Source organism: Cucurbita pepo, chromosome 6 (assembly GCF_057944985.1).
Source record: "Cucurbita pepo subsp. pepo isolate OVF chromosome 6, ASM5794498v1, whole genome shotgun sequence".
Classification (NCBI taxonomy): Eukaryota; Viridiplantae; Streptophyta; class Magnoliopsida; order Cucurbitales; family Cucurbitaceae; genus Cucurbita; species Cucurbita pepo.
In genome coordinates this window covers 370813-389511 of record NC_141803.1, presented here as the reverse complement: position 1 = coordinate 389511, position 18699 = coordinate 370813, and the positions used below count along the sequence as shown (strand labels likewise).

Here is an 18699-nt window from a genome sequence, read left to right as displayed (position 1 = left end):
TTAATCATTTCAAGCAATCTATTTTTTTAGAGTTTATCTATTTGAATCAAATGTGGTTCCATTTCTCTTCCCCCCCCCCCCCCCCCTTTTTATTTAATCCATAAATATAATTCACATAAACTATGCATTAAATAAACATAGTAAAGTAAAAATTCCAATCATGTTTTGAATTTTACTTTCAAAATTTTAAAATAAGTATAATAGAGAGATTTACACACTCTTCTAAGAAATGTTTTGTTATTGTCGATAGAATCTACCATCTACTCCTTCTAAGAAATGTTTTGTTATTGTCGATAGAATCTACCATCTACTCCTTTGGAGCCCAACATCTTCGTAGGCACACCTCCTAGTGATGAATTCTAATATCATTTATAATACCCCAAGTCCACCGCTAACTGATTATTTTTTTTATTTTCCCTTTTAGAATCTCACAATCCACTCCCTGGAGCCCAACGTCCTCTTTGGCACACCACCTAGTGACAAGCTCTAAAACCATTTGTAGTGCCTCAAACCCATCACTAATAGATATTGTCATATTGGAGCTTTCCCTTCTATTTGTAATGTCTCAAGCTCACTACTAACAAATATTGTCATTTTTTTGTTTTCCCGTCTACACTTTCCTTCGAAGTTTTAAAACATGTATATTTGAGAAAAGTTTCCAGACCCTTAAGAATGTTTTGTTTCCTCTCCGAGCGTCATGAGGTTTTACAATCTACCATTTGGAGGTCCAACGTTCTTACTTTGTAACCGCTTAAGTCCGCTACTAGATATTGTTATTTTTTTTTTAGTTTTTTCTTCTAGACCTTCTCCCAATATTTTTAAAACACAGGTGGTTATAAAAGAGATTTTCAACCCTTGTCAAAAATATTTTTTTTAGTAGCAAGGTTCACGGTAGGAAGATCCCGTCTCCTTTTTGTCGCATACCAGGGCCCCTCTGGAATTTATAAAATATAAATAATCTAATTCAGTTTCTATATTTATACTTTTCACATTATATAATTACCTCCTCTCCTTTTATTTTATTTTATTTATTTATTTATTTTTAATTTTGTGTCTTCTATGAGTCGGCCAGTCGACGTCAGACCCCATTTTAAGACATGTTGGAATTTGGTTCCGAAAGTTATTTTATGGATTTCGAATATATAAATATCATTATGGTGCAAGGTTTAGTTCTAAAATTTTATTCAAATAATTTTCATTTATTTTCAAACTCACCAGCAATAATATTCAAATTTCTAATATGGTATTTTTGAGTTTTTCGAGTCTTAATTTAATTTATATTCTATTAATTAGTGTCTCGTCAAATTGAGCATAACCGAAATAGTTCATATATATATTTCTTAAAATAAGATATATATAATTAGAAAAAGGAATGTATTTAATTTATTAAAAAATTAAAATAAATAAATATATTGACATGATATTTATAATTAATTTATAAAAAGACATAAACCATCTACCTTATTTACCTAATTGTCCTAGATAATCATCGAACTTTAAAATTAATTATAAGAGGTTTTAAAAAAAAAAATATATTTTTACCACATTTGAAAGTTCAAAAACATTTTTAAGTACAAAGCGTTTAAAAAATAGTTTCTCCAAAGCCCAAACATGTCTATGGCCAAATGGAGTTTGCTGTACCGTTGGATGAAAAGAACATCGAGATCTGATATTCCGTCATCGCACCACCACTCCTCACCTCGTACGTAAATCCCCAATATTTCCCTCTCACCCGAAAAAAAGGGGGAAAAAAAAAGTCAAAAAAGAAAATTAAAAGATAGGGAGAGGAAGGGACAGGTGGCTCCTTAGTTTGTTTTGCTCTCACTATAACAATTCCAAGTCTTTAATGACTACACGGACCTCACCCATTTCCACATCGCCGGGCTATATTCCTCTGTTTCTCCAACATCTATCTTCAGTGCACCCGCGTTCGAGAACCGCACACTTGGTACTTTTCCTCTGCGTGGCCCAATCCCAGAAATGAACGGTGTAGATTTGAGTTGTATTTTATGGGAAGAGCAGAGGATGGGGATCTCGTGAGTGCTACGTGTTGGAAAGTTGATGCTTGATGTGGAGTAGCGAAGGGCGCAATGATGTAGAAACAAATGGTTGAGGAAGGAATATAAGAATGGAGTGGTCAAGCGGCTGTAGGAGCTTGGTGGCGGTGGTGGTGGTGGCCGGAATTCGTTTCAGAGAGAACGGAAGCAGTTCTTCTTCAGGTGAACGGAAATGAAGGATGGAAATCGAGCTCTGACGAACGGCGGCCCTTACGGATCTTCCAGATTCTCCACTCTTTTGGCTTCTGGAGATCGTGACTATCTCGTCTCTTCCACCGGAGCTCAGGTTCCATTCAAATATATTGCTATTATTTTTTAAATTTATTCATAGCCTCTGGAAGTAATGGGAAAAGCATGAAGTAGCAGCTGAATATCTAGCGAAGGGTGAGACACAAAATGAACTGGGACCGTTTTCGTATTTAGTTTTAGCGTTGTTTAAGGAATGATTCAACTTGGATCTGGTTGTGTTGAACAAACAACGGTAACTTACTGAGTTTTTTTTTTTTTTTTTTCCTATTATTTTCTTCCAAGGTAGAGCGAACAGTGAGAAATCAACGTCCGTACCGTTTTTTTTTTTTTTGTTGGAGAAGAATATTGACGACAGATGTATAAAAAATGGTCGATGTTTTTTCATGGGAGTAATCGGGAAAAACTGAAGGAAGATGGGGTTGGTTGCGTAGAAGCCGGAGACAAACCCTCGAGGGATTTGAGGTTTTGAATAAGAGGGGGGGAAGTACGAGGTTGCGTTTCAATCTCAATGAGCGATATTGTCGGATTTGAAACCCAAAACGCCATTGGAGTTCTCGACTCCAAACGACTAAAAAGCGTACATAAAATCATACAAAAACAGACCCAAATAGTAATATTTCGAGGTCAATCCGACAGCGGCCAGGAACAACTGTGAGTAGTAGCTGATAATCTGTGACCGTGGTAGGAAAATTGCACGAGCCTGTATGTCGTGGGTCGGTCGGTCACTCGATTGTGTTTGTCGGCTCGAGTGTCATTGTTTTGGATGGTATTGTTCGGTGCTCATTTGGATCGAGCTGCACGTGGCAAATTCGCGGTCCAATTTTCGCAAGGCAGCGATGGAGCGAATATGATGCCCCTTTTGTGACACTCGTAAACTGAAGGGACAATTGTCATCCCATTATAGATCCAGAAGAAATTTCTCAGAATGTAATTAAATTGAGAAATTATTCTAGAGGCGCAAAATAATTGTGATTTATTATTCAACAAAAATCATGAAATTTGCATACGTGGATGCTACAATTTAATAATTTTCTCCTATTTTTGAATCTGCATTACGTGTAATCTTTGGTACCACATCGCTTTCACACACACTTATTCCCATTTCCAATTCCTATAAGATTCGCTACTTGCCGGCGGCGATTCTAATTCCGGCGTCTGTTTTTGTTGCTGCAGGTCAAAGTGTCGAACCTCGACGGTAAGGTCCTGGGCCTTTACTTCTCTGCCAACTGGTACCCGCCATGCCGGAGCTTCAACAAGATTCTGGTCCGAACTTACGAGGAGCTCCAAGAAAATGGGTCGAATTTTGAAGTGGTTTATGTGTCCTCCGACGAGGATTCCGACGCCTTCAATGAGTACCGTGCGAGTATGCCGTGGCCGGCGATTCCATTCTCCGACTTGGAAACCAAAATTGCTTTGAACAGGAAATTCGAGATTGAAGGCATTCCGTGTCTGATTATATTGCAGCCGCGTGAAAATAAAGATGAAACGGCGACGTTGCATGAAGGAGTGGAGGTTGTTTACCGATATGGGGTCGATGCATTTCCCTTTACGAAGGAGAGATTGGAGCAGCTGAAGGATGAGGATAGAGAAAAGGAAGAGAATCAGACATTGTCCACTTTGCTCACAAATGGCAACAGAGATTATCTTTTGGGTTATCCTATCCCGAAACAGGTCCGTTCGAACCCTCTCGAATCTAATTTAAATAGATGATACAATCTAGTTGTCACTTTTATAATCGTCTAGCTTATCGTTATTAAGAGTACTTAATTGGTCTGTGGACATGTTTGAGATGGTGTATCTAAACATGTTTGAGAGAAATTTCAAAACATGTCTTAATTATTTAAAATCAATTCAAAATATATCTTAGATTTAATGTTTGATTTACCATTTTAAATGATTGATTGTAGATATGTTTCAAAATGATTCTCTCTCCAAACATGTCTGGTTTGCCGACAAGGTCTTGAAAATGGTAAGATTTTCCTTGAATAGATACCAAAAGGAGACCTTGAGGGAATTTTTCTTTTATTACGGTTTAGATTTTCTTTCTCAAGTTACCCACTTATCATAATGACTACCTAATGGTAAACCCACAGCCACTCACATTTGTCATCAATGTTCTATGGATATGTCTTGAGGACTGTACACGTGGATCCCAACCTTTGATAATTTTAGACAATTGCTGTCTGTGGATGTCGGTCTCTCTGGCCCGATGGACCCCGACACTCACCAATTCCTTCTGTAAGCTCAAACATTGTCCTTCATGCTGATGCTCTCTCTCTCTCTTGTTATGTCTTGTGATTGATGGGATGCCTTTCTTCAGCTCTCACTGCTTTTACGATTCAATTGAAGATTTGATATTTGACCATCTATCTTCTTTATTCCATCTCCTCTTTGTCAATTGAGTTGCTCTTAGATTTTGAGTCAAGTACGATTGTTGCTTTTACACAAGATTTCTAATCATTCCCACTCAAAAGGGGAACGAAATATTCCTTTAGAAACCTCTTCCTAATATATGCGGAGACTCACGGCCATACGTAACGAGCCAAATCGGACAATATCTGTTAACAGTGAGTTTTAGTTGTTACAAAATGGTATCAAAGTTAGACACTGGGAGGTGTGCTAGTGAGTACGTTAGGCCCCCAAAAGGGTGGATTGTGAGAGCCCACTTCATTTGGAGAGGGGAACGAAACACTCCTTATAGGGATGTGGAAACCTCTCCTTGCGATATGTAACGGACCAAAGCGGATAATATTTGCTAGCAGTGGACTTGAGCTGTTGCGTTTACATTTTCTTTTCGATCTCTATGAAAAATTTCATCTTGTCGTTGGATGAATTCAATGCTAGAGTTGAAAGTTTTGTTATTGATGGTTAGTTTTAGCTTCACATGATACATAGAAGTTGGATTTGACTCAACTAATGAATGGAAGTAACGAATTTTGTGATTGGAGGGGCCCCATAATTTCGTGGGGATATTGTAAATATTCTAGACATTCCTTGTCATTGTAGCTTGTAGATGGATCTTACCTTCGGAAATACTAAGGTTTCAACTCGATCTGAAGACGTGATCCACGGAGGAAGAAGAAGTTTTTTTGGTTTTGGACATTTCACTGATTGTGCAATTGGATGTAATTGTATAGCTTTAATTGGATGTTGATTGTGCAGGTCCCTGTTGTTTCATTAGTAGGCAAGACCGTGGGGCTCTACTTCTCAGCGAAATGGTGTCTTCCCGGTATGTTCACGCCCAAGCTGATTGCTGTCTACGACAAGATAAAGCAAATGGTAGCAACGAAAGAAAACGAAGATTTCGAGATTGTTTTTGTGTCGAGTGATCGAGACGAGGACTCCTTCAATTCTTACTTCGGTTCGATGCCGTGGCTAGCATTGCCATTTGGAGACCCAATGATTAAAAACCTTGCCAAACATTTTGACGTGCAAGGCATCCCTTGTTTGATAATCTTAGGTCCAAATGGCAAGACAGTCACCAAACAAGGTAGAAACCTAATAAACTTGTACAGGGAAAATGCTTATCCATTCACCGAAGCTAAATTGGAGGAGCTGGTGAAAGAAAAGGAGGAAGAGGCGAAAAACCTCCCGACGTCGGTGCGCCACGTCGGACATAGACACGAGCTGAATTTGGTGTCTGAAGGAAATGGGGGAGGACCGTTCATATGCTGCGAGTGTGACGAGCAGGGTTGTGGATGGGCTTATCAGTGCCTGGATTGTGGATTCGAGGTGCATACAAAGTGCGTCGAGACGAGCAACCGCGACTCTCCCTTCAATGGGAGGTGATAGCTGATGAAGGTGTGACCTCTTGCTCTTTTTAAACCAAATTGAGATTAAATTGCTTTGTTATTTGAGCTCTTTATTTCCTTTTCAACTTCCTAATTTTTAAGGACAATCTGCAGCTTGAAAACAATTTGATCTGTAAATTATTTTAGCCAGGGATTTACTAATTTCCATTTTCTAATGATTATGGATTTGTCATAATGCCTTGATGATGGGTATATATAAGTTGTGAGATAAGCAAGGCTCTACAACTCGTTTTAATCAATAGCAACTTATTGTGTTTGGTCGATATTTTTCGACTTAGAAGCAAGAACCGAAGTCGTCCTGCCTCGGCTATCTCGAGAACTTCTCGACTTAGCTTGTCCACATTTCTTGAGATTCTTTAACATTCTCGTACAATTGTAGTGGATATGGATATTTTAAATTTTGATTACAGGTGCATGGTTTAGATTGAGAGTAACTATTCAATTGAGAGTAACTATTAATAATAATAATAAAAAAAAATAATAATAATAATAAATTGGAGGGTAAAATAATCGAGAAGGTAAGCGAGAAGTGACCCAAATTGTGATTCCGAACAAGATGATAGAGAGAGAGAGAGAGAGGTTGGAAGAAGGAAGGGAAGGTTGGTGAATTTGGGTTCCATTCTCTTTTCAAGAAACCAATCGCTTTCTATGTGTTTTCTCTGATTTTCCGGAAACAACAAAAAAAGTGGAAGAGAATGATGCTGAAGAACAAACCAAAGGCCAAAGCAAAGCACCGAATAAAGTGCACCAAAACACTTCATAATCATCTTCCTCCCTTTGCATCTCCATTCACAAAGGTTGAAGAAGAAGGTTTCTGCATTTCTTTCTCCTTTCCGCCATGGGCCTCTGTTTCACCAGAACCCGCGACGTTCCCATCGACTCCTTCACCTATGGCTCAGACACACCCCCTCAAACCAAACCTCAATCTCAATACCCGCCAAAGCCACAGCCGAAGCCGCCATCGATTCCATCTTACAAGTCCGTTCCGCCGTCGCGGATTGGCCCGATCACCGGCCGCCCCTACGTCAACATAACCACAATCTACGAACTCCACAAGGAGCTTGGTCGAGGCCAGTTCGGGATTACTTATCTCTGCACCGAGAGGTCCACCGGTCGGAAATACGCTTGCAAGACGATTTCCAGGAAGAAAATGGTGAAACAGAAGGATATCGACGATGTGAGAAGGGAGATTTTGATTCTACAGCATTTGACTGGCCAACCGAACATCGTGGAGTTTAAGGGCGCATATGAGGATAAGAGCAATTTGCATCTGGTTATGGAGCTGTGTTCCGGCGGAGAGCTTTTCGATCGGATTATCAAGAAGAAGAGTTACTCGGAGAGAGAAGCGGCGTCGATTTGTAAGCAGATTTTGAATGTAGTTCACGCGTGCCATTTTATGGGGGTTATGCACAGAGACTTGAAGCCTGAGAACTTCCTGATGGTCAGTGAAGACGACGATTCGCCGATTAAGGCAACCGATTTTGGACTCTCGGTTTTCATCGAAGAAGGTCGGTTAGTTTCCAATTCTCTTTTTAACCTCCATGCATTTCTTTGCATCGTTTAACTGAAAATTTTGTAGCCTTGAAATTGTATGGAATTTAGTTTAGAAATGAAACACTGCGTATGTCCAGTATGAACTTGAATCGAGAGCTCTCTTAAGGTAATGGAGGTCTTTTTGAATTAAAAAATGGTATTCGAATTAGAATTTCTGTTTTGAGCCAACGTTAAAAGTCACTCTTCACCAAGTCGACGAAGAGAAAGTCCAATCGATCAAATCAACTATTGCGAAGAATTTCTTTTATTAGGTTTGTGTTTGGGCTGATGGGTATTTTGGGATTCTCAGGGTTGTCTAACAGTTTGTGTTGGAATGAAAATGATTTGTCAGGCAAAGTATACAGAGAAATAGTTGGAAGTGCATATTACATTGCCCCTGAGGTTTTACAGCGGAATTACGGGAAGGAGATTGATATATGGAGTGCTGGAGTTATTCTTTACATTCTCTTGTGTGGGGAGCCTCCCTTTTGGGGACGTAAGTTCAATACTTAACTTCAAATTCATAATCATTTAATTTTTTAGGTATAACATTTAAATTCTTATCCAAATTTTGTTTAGTGATGGTAAAACTAGCCTTCATGTCTTTGTGCCTGCCTGACTTGATTTTGATGTTCCAATTCCGTCAGAGACCGAAGACGAGATAGTGAAAGCAGTTCTGAAAGGCAACCTAAAAATGGAAGACGCTCCATGGCCTTCCATATCCTCTTCTTCCAAGGATCTCGTCTCTAAAATGCTGACAAGGGACCCAAGAAAGCGGATCACCGCTGCCCAAGCGCTTGGTAACTACCACTTTTTTTCCCTAGTTCATAAAGATCTTGATTGCTTCTTGGAATAGCCCAATCTTCTCATTCTAAGTCTCCCATTAATGACTCAGAACATCCTTGGTTGAAGATCGAGGGTGAGGCCTCTAGCAAGCCCATAGATAGCGCAGTGCTCATTAGGATGAAGCAGTTCAGAGCAATGAACAAGTTTAAACAACTTGCTCTTAAGGTACTTCACATAATTTACATCTACATTTACCCCCTTTTTTTTTTTTTTCTTTCCCTTACTATGTAGAAATGAGTGAATTTCAGTGCATTGATCTAAAAATATGCTGAATGTTGTTGGTAGGTAATCGCACAAAACCTTTCAGAAGAAGAATTAAAGGGTCTGAAACAAATGTTTAAGAACATAGACACTGATAGAAGTGGTACCATCACATTTGATGAGCTGAAAACAGGTTTATCCAGGCTCGGTTCAAGGCTTTCGGAACACGAAATAAAGCAACTAATGGATGCAGTAAGAACCACAAATCCCTCTTTTCCCCTTTTTACTTTCTCAGCTGGTTGAGTATGTTCATGCATGGCCTTTTAGCTTATACATGAAAAACTTAAACCTCTACTTTGGTCAGGCTGATGTCGACAAAAATGGGACGATTGATTATGGTGAGTTTATTACTGCAACGATGCATCGACATAGGCTTGATAAAGAAGAAAACATATACAATGCTTTCCGGTTCTTTGACAGAGATGGAAGCGGGTTCGTAATGCAGTATCCATAACCTCTTGCATTGGAAAGCTGTTTGATTGATAAAATGCTACTTATGCTTTGCTGCTGAATTTTCAGATTTATCACAAGAGATGAGCTCAGACAGGCCATGACTCAGTATGGCATGGGAGATGAAGATACCATTGATGAAATTATCAACGATGTCGATATCGATGGAGTACTACTCTTTCCCCTGTTTTTTACACCTGAATTTTCTTCAACATCTCTGATAGATTAGCAACTTGAAAAATTTTGATCCTTATTTTCTTTTTTAATGTCTTTCAGGATGGAAAAATCAATTACGAGGAGTTCGTGAACATGATTTCAAAAGGGACAGTGGAAACAAAGATGAACTAGATTACAGTTGTAAAAAGGAAAAACAAAAGTAAGTTTGCTGTGTAAAGATACGAGATTGATGGATGCAATAAGAAATTGTCACAATACAAAATAATGTCCGTCTAAGAACTTTTCTGCTCATCAGTGCATGATAATATTCTTCCTCTGGTCTCTATTTATTTGTTGTTTTTTCTTTTCAGTTCTAATCATTGAACAAACTATCGACCTTTGAAAAATATAGCTATTGTTATTATCCTAAAAAGTGAGTCAATTTTTATATCCTTCCATGGACTTTATTGTCGATCCATGGACTTTATTGTCGATCAAAGGTTACAATTTTTACTTTCGAGAGGATTTGACTCGTAGCCCCTATAGAATAACTGGCTTCTTTTATGTTTAAAGATGTATTTGCGTTCGTAAAAGTGTTTCGAGACAGGAAAGTTATAATCATTGTGTGAGATCTCACATCGACGGAAGAGGGTAACGGAACTTTCTTTACAATGGTGTGAAAACCTCTCTCTATCAGACGAGTTTTAAAAATTTTGAGGAAAGCCGAAAGTAAAAGCACAAAGAGGATAAGAAATGGTTTTACCAACATTTCATGTCGTACAGCTCTTTGATGATGGAAAATTATGATAAGATCATAACATTAACCAAATATTGGACTTCACTCTCATCATCATACAATACAAAAGTAGCAGAAATTTAAAACGACCCTTCATCCCAATAGCGAACAGTTAGTGATTGAGGAGGAAGATGATGAAAAACATTTAACTTAAAAACTCTCTTTATGAATGGCCCTGCATATCCAACATCTCATCTAAACGCTTTAATCTCTCTATTCCTTCACTGAGCAGAAATCTAACCTTCTGTCTATCACTGCAGCTGCGGTTGTTTTCCATTTCTTGTCTGATCGTATGCCTCAGTTCTTCTGTTTCAAAGCACACATTCTCAGAACTTTAAGCACGCAGAACAGGCAATCGACTAAACACGACGCCTAATCCAATTTAAGCTTGGTTCATACGGAGAAGGTGGGAAAAATTCAAATGCATAAAGAACAATGTAAGATCATAATCAAAAGCTTAACCTCGAGCGTGAACAGGAGCTTTGCGAGTAGTTCTTAAAGCCTGCCTATACAGTTTCAACACTCTTGCCCGGAGAATAAATTCCTGTAAATCAAGTGCGAGAACCATGGCGAGGTCTCCTCCTGTGCAACCTTTTACATTGTTAGTTGTAACGAAAGAATTCGAATGTATTAAACATCTTCAAAAGATCAGAATCCAATGTGGAGGAATTTCTAGAACAAATAAATTGAGAATTCTCGGCGCTGAAGATACAAAGGTTTAGATCGTCCTGAGTTCTTGCAACGCAATCAACAACTATTATTCTCCATCAATTTCAAGCCAAATTTTGTTGAATAGCTAATTCAAACAGCAGAGCGCAGAAATCACAGACAGATCGGGATTATGGAATTCATTTCTGAGCAGAACTATATGAAAATAGAAGCTAGAGGAAAACGTAAAATTCTTCTTGATTGTTCGAACTTACCCTAAGAAGCCAAAGGAAGAGGCTAATACAGTTCCTCCACTCCACTGCGGATTAAACTGAAGCGAACTCCATGCCTGATTCAATCGGACGTCTGTCGTTCAGTGCCAAGTTCTCCGTCGAGGCAATGACAGAAGACGACGTTAAGGAGAAGCATCCAGGACATTGGGCCTCCTCGAAAGAATATTTCATATTGGGCTTCGGTTTTATGGGCCTCTTTTGAAAACTATTTGGGCCGAAGCCTGTTATTCTGTCACGCTGATGTAAATAAGTTCTCCCGGAGGAAATACTTTTAATTCGGATTAATTTTCTGCTTTTCACCCTTAAATTTAACATATATTTACTATTTTTAACGAGCAAAAACAGTTTATTTAATTTAACTACATATAAAGAGAGAAAAATAATATTAATAACTCAACTAAATATTGCTCTTTTTTCTTTTTCTTTTTTAAATAATTTTAATGGTTTAATAACCAAAATAACAATTTAAAAAATAATTACCCAAAAAAAAAAAAAAAAAAGAATTTAAAGGCTTTAAAGGAAATGAGAGTTCAAAATTGGGTTTCGGCCGGCATCTCAACTCTACCTCACTACAATAATTGCCGACGGACCACATTTGACTTTAATTAACAATCCAACGTTGATAATTTCGAACTAATATATTTTTTTTTCTTTAAATAATAAAATACGCCTACGTTATCATCTTATCGTTTCATTTTTAATAATCCCCATCAAAATTAAATTATTTTCCATTGACAATTTCAACTCCGTTCACCATTTTAATTATCATATCTTAAAATAAAATAAAAAAATTCATATTTTTTTTTTTAAACAAGTTAGGTGACATTTTAGGAAGAGTATTAAAACAATAAGAATTATTATAAGGTTAATAAATTCCATACGTCTTGGGTACAAACACTAAACCCATAAGAATTGCACAACTCAAAAGAGGAAAAAAATAGTCTCATTAATTAGGAAGGTTATTCTCCGGATGCTTTTAACCCTATGTATGAATCTACCGACTATGCCATACGAGGAAAAGTAAAAATAGTAAAATACACTCTCTCAACAAAGTATGCAATCAAACCGTGCTTAGCTCAACATCACTTGTGTCTCGTCCTAACTTAAGGATTGAAGCACGTTGAGTTAAGCTCCACGTCGATGTTTAGCCCGCATATCGATGTTGGAATTTGCTCCTCTTATTGTTATATATTTGGTATTTAGCCCACATAAATTACCACTAATTTCCGTCTTAATTATAAACAAATAGAACTAATTTTTAAAAAAATTAAATTAAATATACTATTACATTTGAGGAGACGTCAACTTCATTTTACATCGCTCACAATATACATTTATTTAAATGTCGTAGACGGACTAATTCTCCCGTATTAAATAATTTGTTTAATTAATAAAAACATGTTATTTATTTCATTCAATATTGGCTTCTTCATGAATTAAATGGGAAAAAAGGAAATTTGGAACCCCGAAATAATTTGTTTAAAATGAATAATTTAGCTGCAAAAATGACAAAAACCTTCAACTAAATTTTTGGCCTTGAAGGATTAAACTAGAAATTAGCGTTGATTTATTCAATTTAGAATATTATAGAATTTATTTCATATTTATAATAATATATTCTGAAAAAGTTAAAAATAAATTTAGTCGTTTAAATCCAATTTCATAATTAGTTTAAACTAATTAATTTTTTTGTGTTTGGCGCTTTATTTGTTCATAATCGTAATTATTATGGTTTTAGCAAAAAATCCACTAATTTGTGAAGTTAGCCGGAGAAGGTTGCTTGGTCAGAGCTCTGATGTTTGACCAAACCAACGTCGACGGAGCCTTTCTTAATTCATCCTTAAATTAATGTCAACTCATTTCATTAATATATATATATATAATCACATTGGGAAGAATTTCAATTTGCAGAGAAATGATGGACAAACAATCCAACCCAAAATCCAAAATCATGAAGTTTCTACCTAGAGCCGCCTCCGCCATCACTTTCCACAACCCGCCGGTCAGTCCCGGAAGGGAAAACCGGCCGGTCGCCGCCCGAGGATTTTCCGGTCCGATGAAGATCTCGATTATACCATGCGAAGCGCGATCCAAGTCCAAGAACTCGGGGTTCGAAACGTCGGAGCCCACTTCGCCCAAAGTCTCCTGCATCGGCCAAATCAAACATAAGAAGAAGATGAAGGAATTGGCTAAGATTACTGCGGCGGCGGTTGAAATTTCGGAGCCCAAAAAGCGGCATCTCCCGTCGGCGATAGAGAGAATTCTGACTGGTAGGAAAGTACTAGGTAGGGCGAAATCGAACGTGGAGGCGGCTTCGGCGGGGAAGCCGCCGCTGCCGGAGAGAGCGCCAGGGTTGAATCAGATGAAGCGATTCTCGAGTGGACGTGGCGCTTTGGCGAATTTTGATTGGACAGCGCAGATTGCTCCGGCTGAGGTGGAAGGAGAGGAGGGCGGGGGCGGAGGGAGCAGGGCGTCGACGGCGGTGTGGATTGGTGAAGAAATTGTGACACTTCAACCGAGAAAGGAGGTGAATATATGGAAGAGAAGAACCGTTGTTCCGCCCACGCCACTTCAACTCCACTCCACTACGGTCCGACAAAAATCATAGAACATTGCTTCTGTTTTTTTTTTTTTTTTTTTTAATTTAGTAATTTGAAGAAAAATCTAGTGGGATTTCTAGTTAATCTTTGTAAATTTATATTGGAAGTATTCTTTTTTTTTTTTTTTTAAGAAATTAACTAGAGATTTTAATTTCTGTTTTTGATAATTATAGGTATTAAAATGTTAAATTAATTTTTTTAATTATGTATATAATTCTTAAAATGTTATGTCTTTTAGCTCAAGAATTTCTAATTTCTTTAATATTTTAACTATAACATTTAAAATTATTAATTATTTTTTAATACGTGTCCTCCTCAATGGGTAGAGAATCCGGGGACCCACTGGTACCTTTTACAAGTCAACAAATAACGTCTATTACCGCCCCGCACTTAAAATCGGACCTCTAAATTACGAAAAGAACCCTGGCTTGGGAGGAGAAAAGGGCCATCAAAGAAAGGGCACTTTTGTAATATAAAATAAAAAAATATTTGAGTAAGCAAAACATTTGAGATTAAATTAATGGAAAAAATATTCTTTTTTTTTTTTTCTTTCTAAAATTGCATTCACTTTCTGTCAATCAAAATCTTCTTGATTAATTAACCTTAATTTGGCTGTTAGTTATTATTTAAAAAATTTATAATTATATTTTCATTTCACAATTGAAAAGATTCATAATCAAGCACAAGGAGTTAAAAAATCATTAGATAATTATAAAATTTCCTTTTATTATATATATATCTATATATATATTATTTAGTAATTTTAAAATTTAAAATTTAGGGTTTAGAAATTGGATAAGTGTAGGAAAGTTATATCATAGATTGAAATTGATTTTTGGACCCATTAGATAAGAACAATTGCATGTTTCCTAGCTGAAAATAACATATCCCACTTTAAAACATAAAAATAAAGACATGCGAAAGAAACTATTGACCTATTCATTTTACGAATGTGAAATATATCACAATCATCACATGATATCATGCAACCACCCATTATCTAAACACAATGATCAAAGTTCAAAATCGACATAAATGAGATAGATAAAAAAAATGATCGCTTCATTTAAAGTCATTAATATGCTATAAGTGTGTATATTTTGGATCATTCACGTATCTTATTTTTACAATTTGGCGAAGAATTCAATTTTTTTATTAATCCGAACATAATTTAATCAATTACAACATTATAAACTCAACCAATAAAAAATGAATTTTAATGAAGTAATTCCATTTAAAAATATAAATATATTTATAAATCAAAGTATAAAAATGATTCCACCGGATTGGTTGAACCTTTCTAAGTAATTAATTCTAAAAGTTATAAAATACATATAATTAATGAGTTTTAAATAGAAATAATAATTTTATACATAAATCCTAACAATACAAGGCGTGATTGCCGGAGATCACAAAGCCACCAAAGATTAAAAGATTGATAATGGTTTGTCTTAAAAAAATATATTACTTTTTTGTAATGTAAAAATTCATAAAGATAATAATTTTGAACTACTAATCAGATTCTATTTAAAATTACATTCTCACTTTGTTCTACTTGGATTAATTTTAATAAGTTTTAAATATGAATTAAATAAATAAATAAATAAATAAATATATATATATATATTTAAACAAAAAATTAAAGTTAATAATAATAAAAAACGAAGGGTAGGGGGGACAATGGAGAAGCAGGCACGTTGCTTTTCCCGTTGAAGTCATGTGCACAGCTTGGGTCTGTTCAGTTTTATGATATAAAAAATATTTAAATATCAATAAAATCCACCGTATCAATTTCAATACCTCAATCCTTTTGTCCTTTCTAATCTCTACACTTTTTTTTTTTTTTTTTTTTTTTCTCTCGTAATCTTTAGACAGCTCAGACATTACGTGGACACGTGGGTTCATTTTTATTTACAATATTTATTTTCCAACCTGGCATTCAAAATAAAAAATAAAAAGAATCTAATTCTAATATGAGGGATGCCAGGGGAAACAGATTAGAAAATCAAAACTTAATCTCAACAATTTCATACTAAATACAACTATTTCCCAAAAAATAGTTCTGTTTTAATTCTATCTATAAATAAATAAAATATATTTTTACGGATTTATTTATATTTTTCAAAAATTGCATGCGATGGAAGAATACTCTACGTCACTGCCAACCAAGAAAGAGAAGGGAGAGAGAAATAGAAAACTAAAATGATTTTTTTTTTTTTTTTCTGAATTAATAATAACAATCCCATAAAAACTAAGGCGAAAACTTGAAAATAGGGTTTGGGAAGGAAAATATAGACGACGACGACGACGACGACGGCGGCGAAAACAAGAAAAATAATAAAGAAAAAAGGAAATAAAAAGAGACATGTGAAACGGCGCCGTACCAGTGGGGGGACTACTCTAACAAGATTTAGAGGACTCCGGCTTTCTACACACGATCAAATGCATCGGCGAGAAGATTCCAGCATCGCCACTTCGTGTCAAATAATGGGCAGCCTCCACCAGCATTTCATGGACTTCCAGAGTCCCTTTGGGAGCGATTCTGAAGGCGGCGAGAAGGGTGACGAGGATATGGTTCCTCCAGTACGCGAGTCGGCCCATTTTCAATCGGTCCCACCAGGGAAGCGCCGGCGGCTTGGCCAGATCCTCCTCTTTCAAAACCTGAAATCCCACTTTCTTAGCAGCCTTGGCCACGTCATGGTAGGATTTGACGCCAGGCAAAGCGTTCCCTCTGGCAATCTCTTCAATGATGTTGACATGCTCTGGATTGGCGGTGTCGTATTTATCCGTGGAAACCCACTCCAAGGAAACAAACAGCGAACCCGGCTTCAACACCCTGTAAATCTCCGTGTATACATCTTCAAGCTTCGGCGCGTGACACGTGGCTTCAATCGCGTAAGCCCCATCGAACGTCCCCTCCGAAAACGGCATTTCCAGGAAGTTTCCACACACCACTTCACAGAGCGCGTCCAGTCCGGCTTTCTTGTTGTGCAATCTAGCGCGTCCGACTTGGTAGTCGTTAATGGTGATTCCAACCACGTTGGCCTTGGAATGGGCGGCGATGGAGCGCATGGGGCCACCGACGCCGCATCCCACATCCAGAATTCGATCTCCGGGTTTGGCCTTCACTAGGTCGGCAACCATTTCTTCGTGGAGGCGTGTGGCTTCTTTGTCGGACTTTCCAGGGATGGGACGGGCAAAATGGAAGGACTGACCCCAGCCCCACTCGTAGATGTCGGTCACCAAATTGTAAAAGGTATCTACGAAATCAGGGACTTTTTCAGCGGTTTCAATCTTCTCTGGGCGGCGGAAAAAGGACCAGTACTGTTTGTATTTATCCTCAATCTTCTCGGACGAGATTGAGCCGCCGGATAGATTGACGGCGAGCTTCCCTTGGCGCTCGGCGGAGCCATAGATGAATAAGAACCAGTACAGGGTGGCGGCGACCAGAGTTCCGGTGATGAAAAGAGGGAGAAAATCCATTTCCGTGTAGGAGAGGAGGAAGGGGAAGGGGAAGGGGAAGGGAAAGGGGGGAGGAATTTTTTGTGAAGACTGGCAACCTCGGAAAGGAAGCTGTTTTAATGCGCTGTCAATGGGAGTGGCACGTGAGTTGCGCCTGCCTGGGATCACAGCCGAAGAAATGTTTTTTTAGTATTTGACAGCACAATAATAAATATAATAATTAATAATAATAATAATAATAATAATTTTATTATTATTATTATTATAAAACAAGTGAGTGGGAAGCTCCCTAGTGCATCTCTAATTTTAATTATAATATTTTTAATACAACAGGAGATATTATAATTTATGATCCATTTTATTTTTATCCCATTATACAAAATAAATATAATTTTTTCTCTTTTTTTCTTCATGGTGGGTGCCAAACACTTAAAAAGTATAAGGTAAAACTAATGCCCATTAAATTAGATTACATTTTAAGCAAAAGAAAAACTATTGAGTATTTAATATTTATATTTCAAAAGATATTCTTACCTTTGTTTAGTATTGGACTTAAATGTTAATTAATGAAATAAAATTAACACTAATAATAAATTGTTCTTAATCAATGATTAATGAATTGAAAGTAGAAATTATAGAGTTTATAGTGGAATTTGAAGTAAAATCAACTCTCAGATTTAAAACGGGAGATATTAAAATAAAAATAAAATGTAACTCAAATGAATGAGATTTAAATCCATGTTTTAAAAAATAATAATAATAAAGCTGAACGTGTTTACACGTTATTTCCGTTGTGTAAAAAAGTATAAATAACATTATTCGAATTTAAAAACGTAAAAAAATACATGTGCGATGACTGACAGATCACGAGCTTTGTTGGATGGCTGGGTTGGGTAATTAGAAACAATTAAAAATTTGGTAATTGTAATTTATTGTCGATAAAAACGAAGCGTTTTGGGTTCATTGAAAATAGCAGTGCTGACGTGGATGACTGCCGGGTTTTGATGGCTTGGCAATCACGTGGAATCTTCTTTCATAAAGCTTCCTTTTTCTATTTTAATGTTTATTAAATCAATCTCTTTGTTTTTATGCTTTAAACTACTGTTTTCATTATCAATGGATTACTAGATATGAGCTATAATTAATAAGCCGTACGTTATTTATTATTATTATTATTATTATTACTTTGTATGAGTTTCTATTATTGGGCTTGGGCTTGGGCTTGGGCTTCAACCAATATTTTCCCCCTTGCATTATCATCATAAACTTGGCCCAACACTGATTCAAACAAATTAATTTCGCATTTTACCATTTTATATAATTGAAATATTTATTTAAGAAAAATAAAAAAATGATTATATTCAAGTGGGCCGTAAATCCGAAATGGGCCGGAAAGCAAGCCCACGGAGAGCAGAGAAGAGAGTAACGGATTCATTATATTACATTAACGGTGGTTTACGATTCTGATATACGAAGGATCTTGAAGCTCTACAGCGTGCAGTCTCTGGGTAGAACGGAAAGAAACAAAAAAAAAAA

The 18699-nt window shown here is 36.8% G+C and overlaps 5 protein-coding genes across 6 annotated transcripts; 3 read left to right on the top strand and 2 right to left on the bottom strand.

Moving 5' to 3' along the window:
• Positions 1-1915: 1915 nt before the first annotated feature.
• LOC111796832 (putative nucleoredoxin 2) lies at positions 1916-6381 on the top strand. Its single transcript, XM_023679601.2, has 3 exons — positions 1916-2343; positions 3480-3977; positions 5469-6381. Exons 1-3 carry the CDS (start codon positions 2230-2232, stop codon positions 6093-6095), a joined length of 1239 nt encoding a protein of 412 aa, XP_023535369.2. The 5' UTR covers positions 1916-2229; the 3' UTR covers positions 6096-6381.
• Positions 6382-6678: 297 nt separating this feature from the next.
• CPK29 (calcium-dependent protein kinase 29) lies at positions 6679-11400 on the top strand. 2 transcript variants are annotated; one of them, XM_087125064.1, is made up of 9 exons: positions 6679-7626; positions 8004-8147; positions 8299-8451; positions 8547-8662; positions 8783-8950; positions 9063-9190; positions 9278-9377; positions 9485-9584; positions 10421-11400. In XM_087125064.1, exons 1-8 carry the CDS (start codon positions 6957-6959, stop codon positions 9554-9556), a joined length of 1551 nt encoding a protein of 516 aa, XP_086981190.1. In that variant the 5' UTR covers positions 6679-6956; the 3' UTR covers positions 9557-9584; positions 10421-11400. The 2 variants fall into 2 exon arrangements, with proteins under 2 accessions (XP_086981190.1, XP_023535368.1); XM_023679600.2 differs by lacking the exon at positions 10421-11400 and having other exon boundaries at positions 6680-7626; positions 9485-9676.
• LOC111796833 (LYR family of Fe/S cluster biogenesis protein) lies at positions 10151-10745 on the bottom strand. Its single transcript, XM_023679604.2, has 2 exons — positions 10623-10745; positions 10151-10466 (listed from the first exon to the last, which is right to left on the bottom strand). The coding sequence occupies exons 1-2, from the start codon at positions 10726-10728 to the stop codon at positions 10324-10326; spliced, it is 249 nt and encodes an 82-aa protein (XP_023535372.1). The 5' UTR covers positions 10729-10745; the 3' UTR covers positions 10151-10323.
• A 1574-nt stretch (positions 11401-12974) lies between the features above and the next one.
• On the top strand, positions 12975-13852 carry LOC111797711 (uncharacterized protein At1g76070). The gene has a single exon (XM_023680819.2). It carries the CDS (start codon positions 13017-13019, stop codon positions 13707-13709), a length of 693 nt encoding a protein of 230 aa, XP_023536587.2. The 5' UTR covers positions 12975-13016; the 3' UTR covers positions 13710-13852.
• Positions 13853-15891: 2039 nt separating this feature from the next.
• SMT2 (sterol methyltransferase 2) lies at positions 15892-17259 on the bottom strand. Its single transcript, XM_023680121.2, has one exon. The coding sequence runs from the start codon at positions 17182-17184 to the stop codon at positions 16102-16104; it is 1083 nt and encodes a 360-aa protein (XP_023535889.1). The 5' UTR covers positions 17185-17259; the 3' UTR covers positions 15892-16101.
• Positions 17260-18699: the final 1440 nt, after the last annotated feature.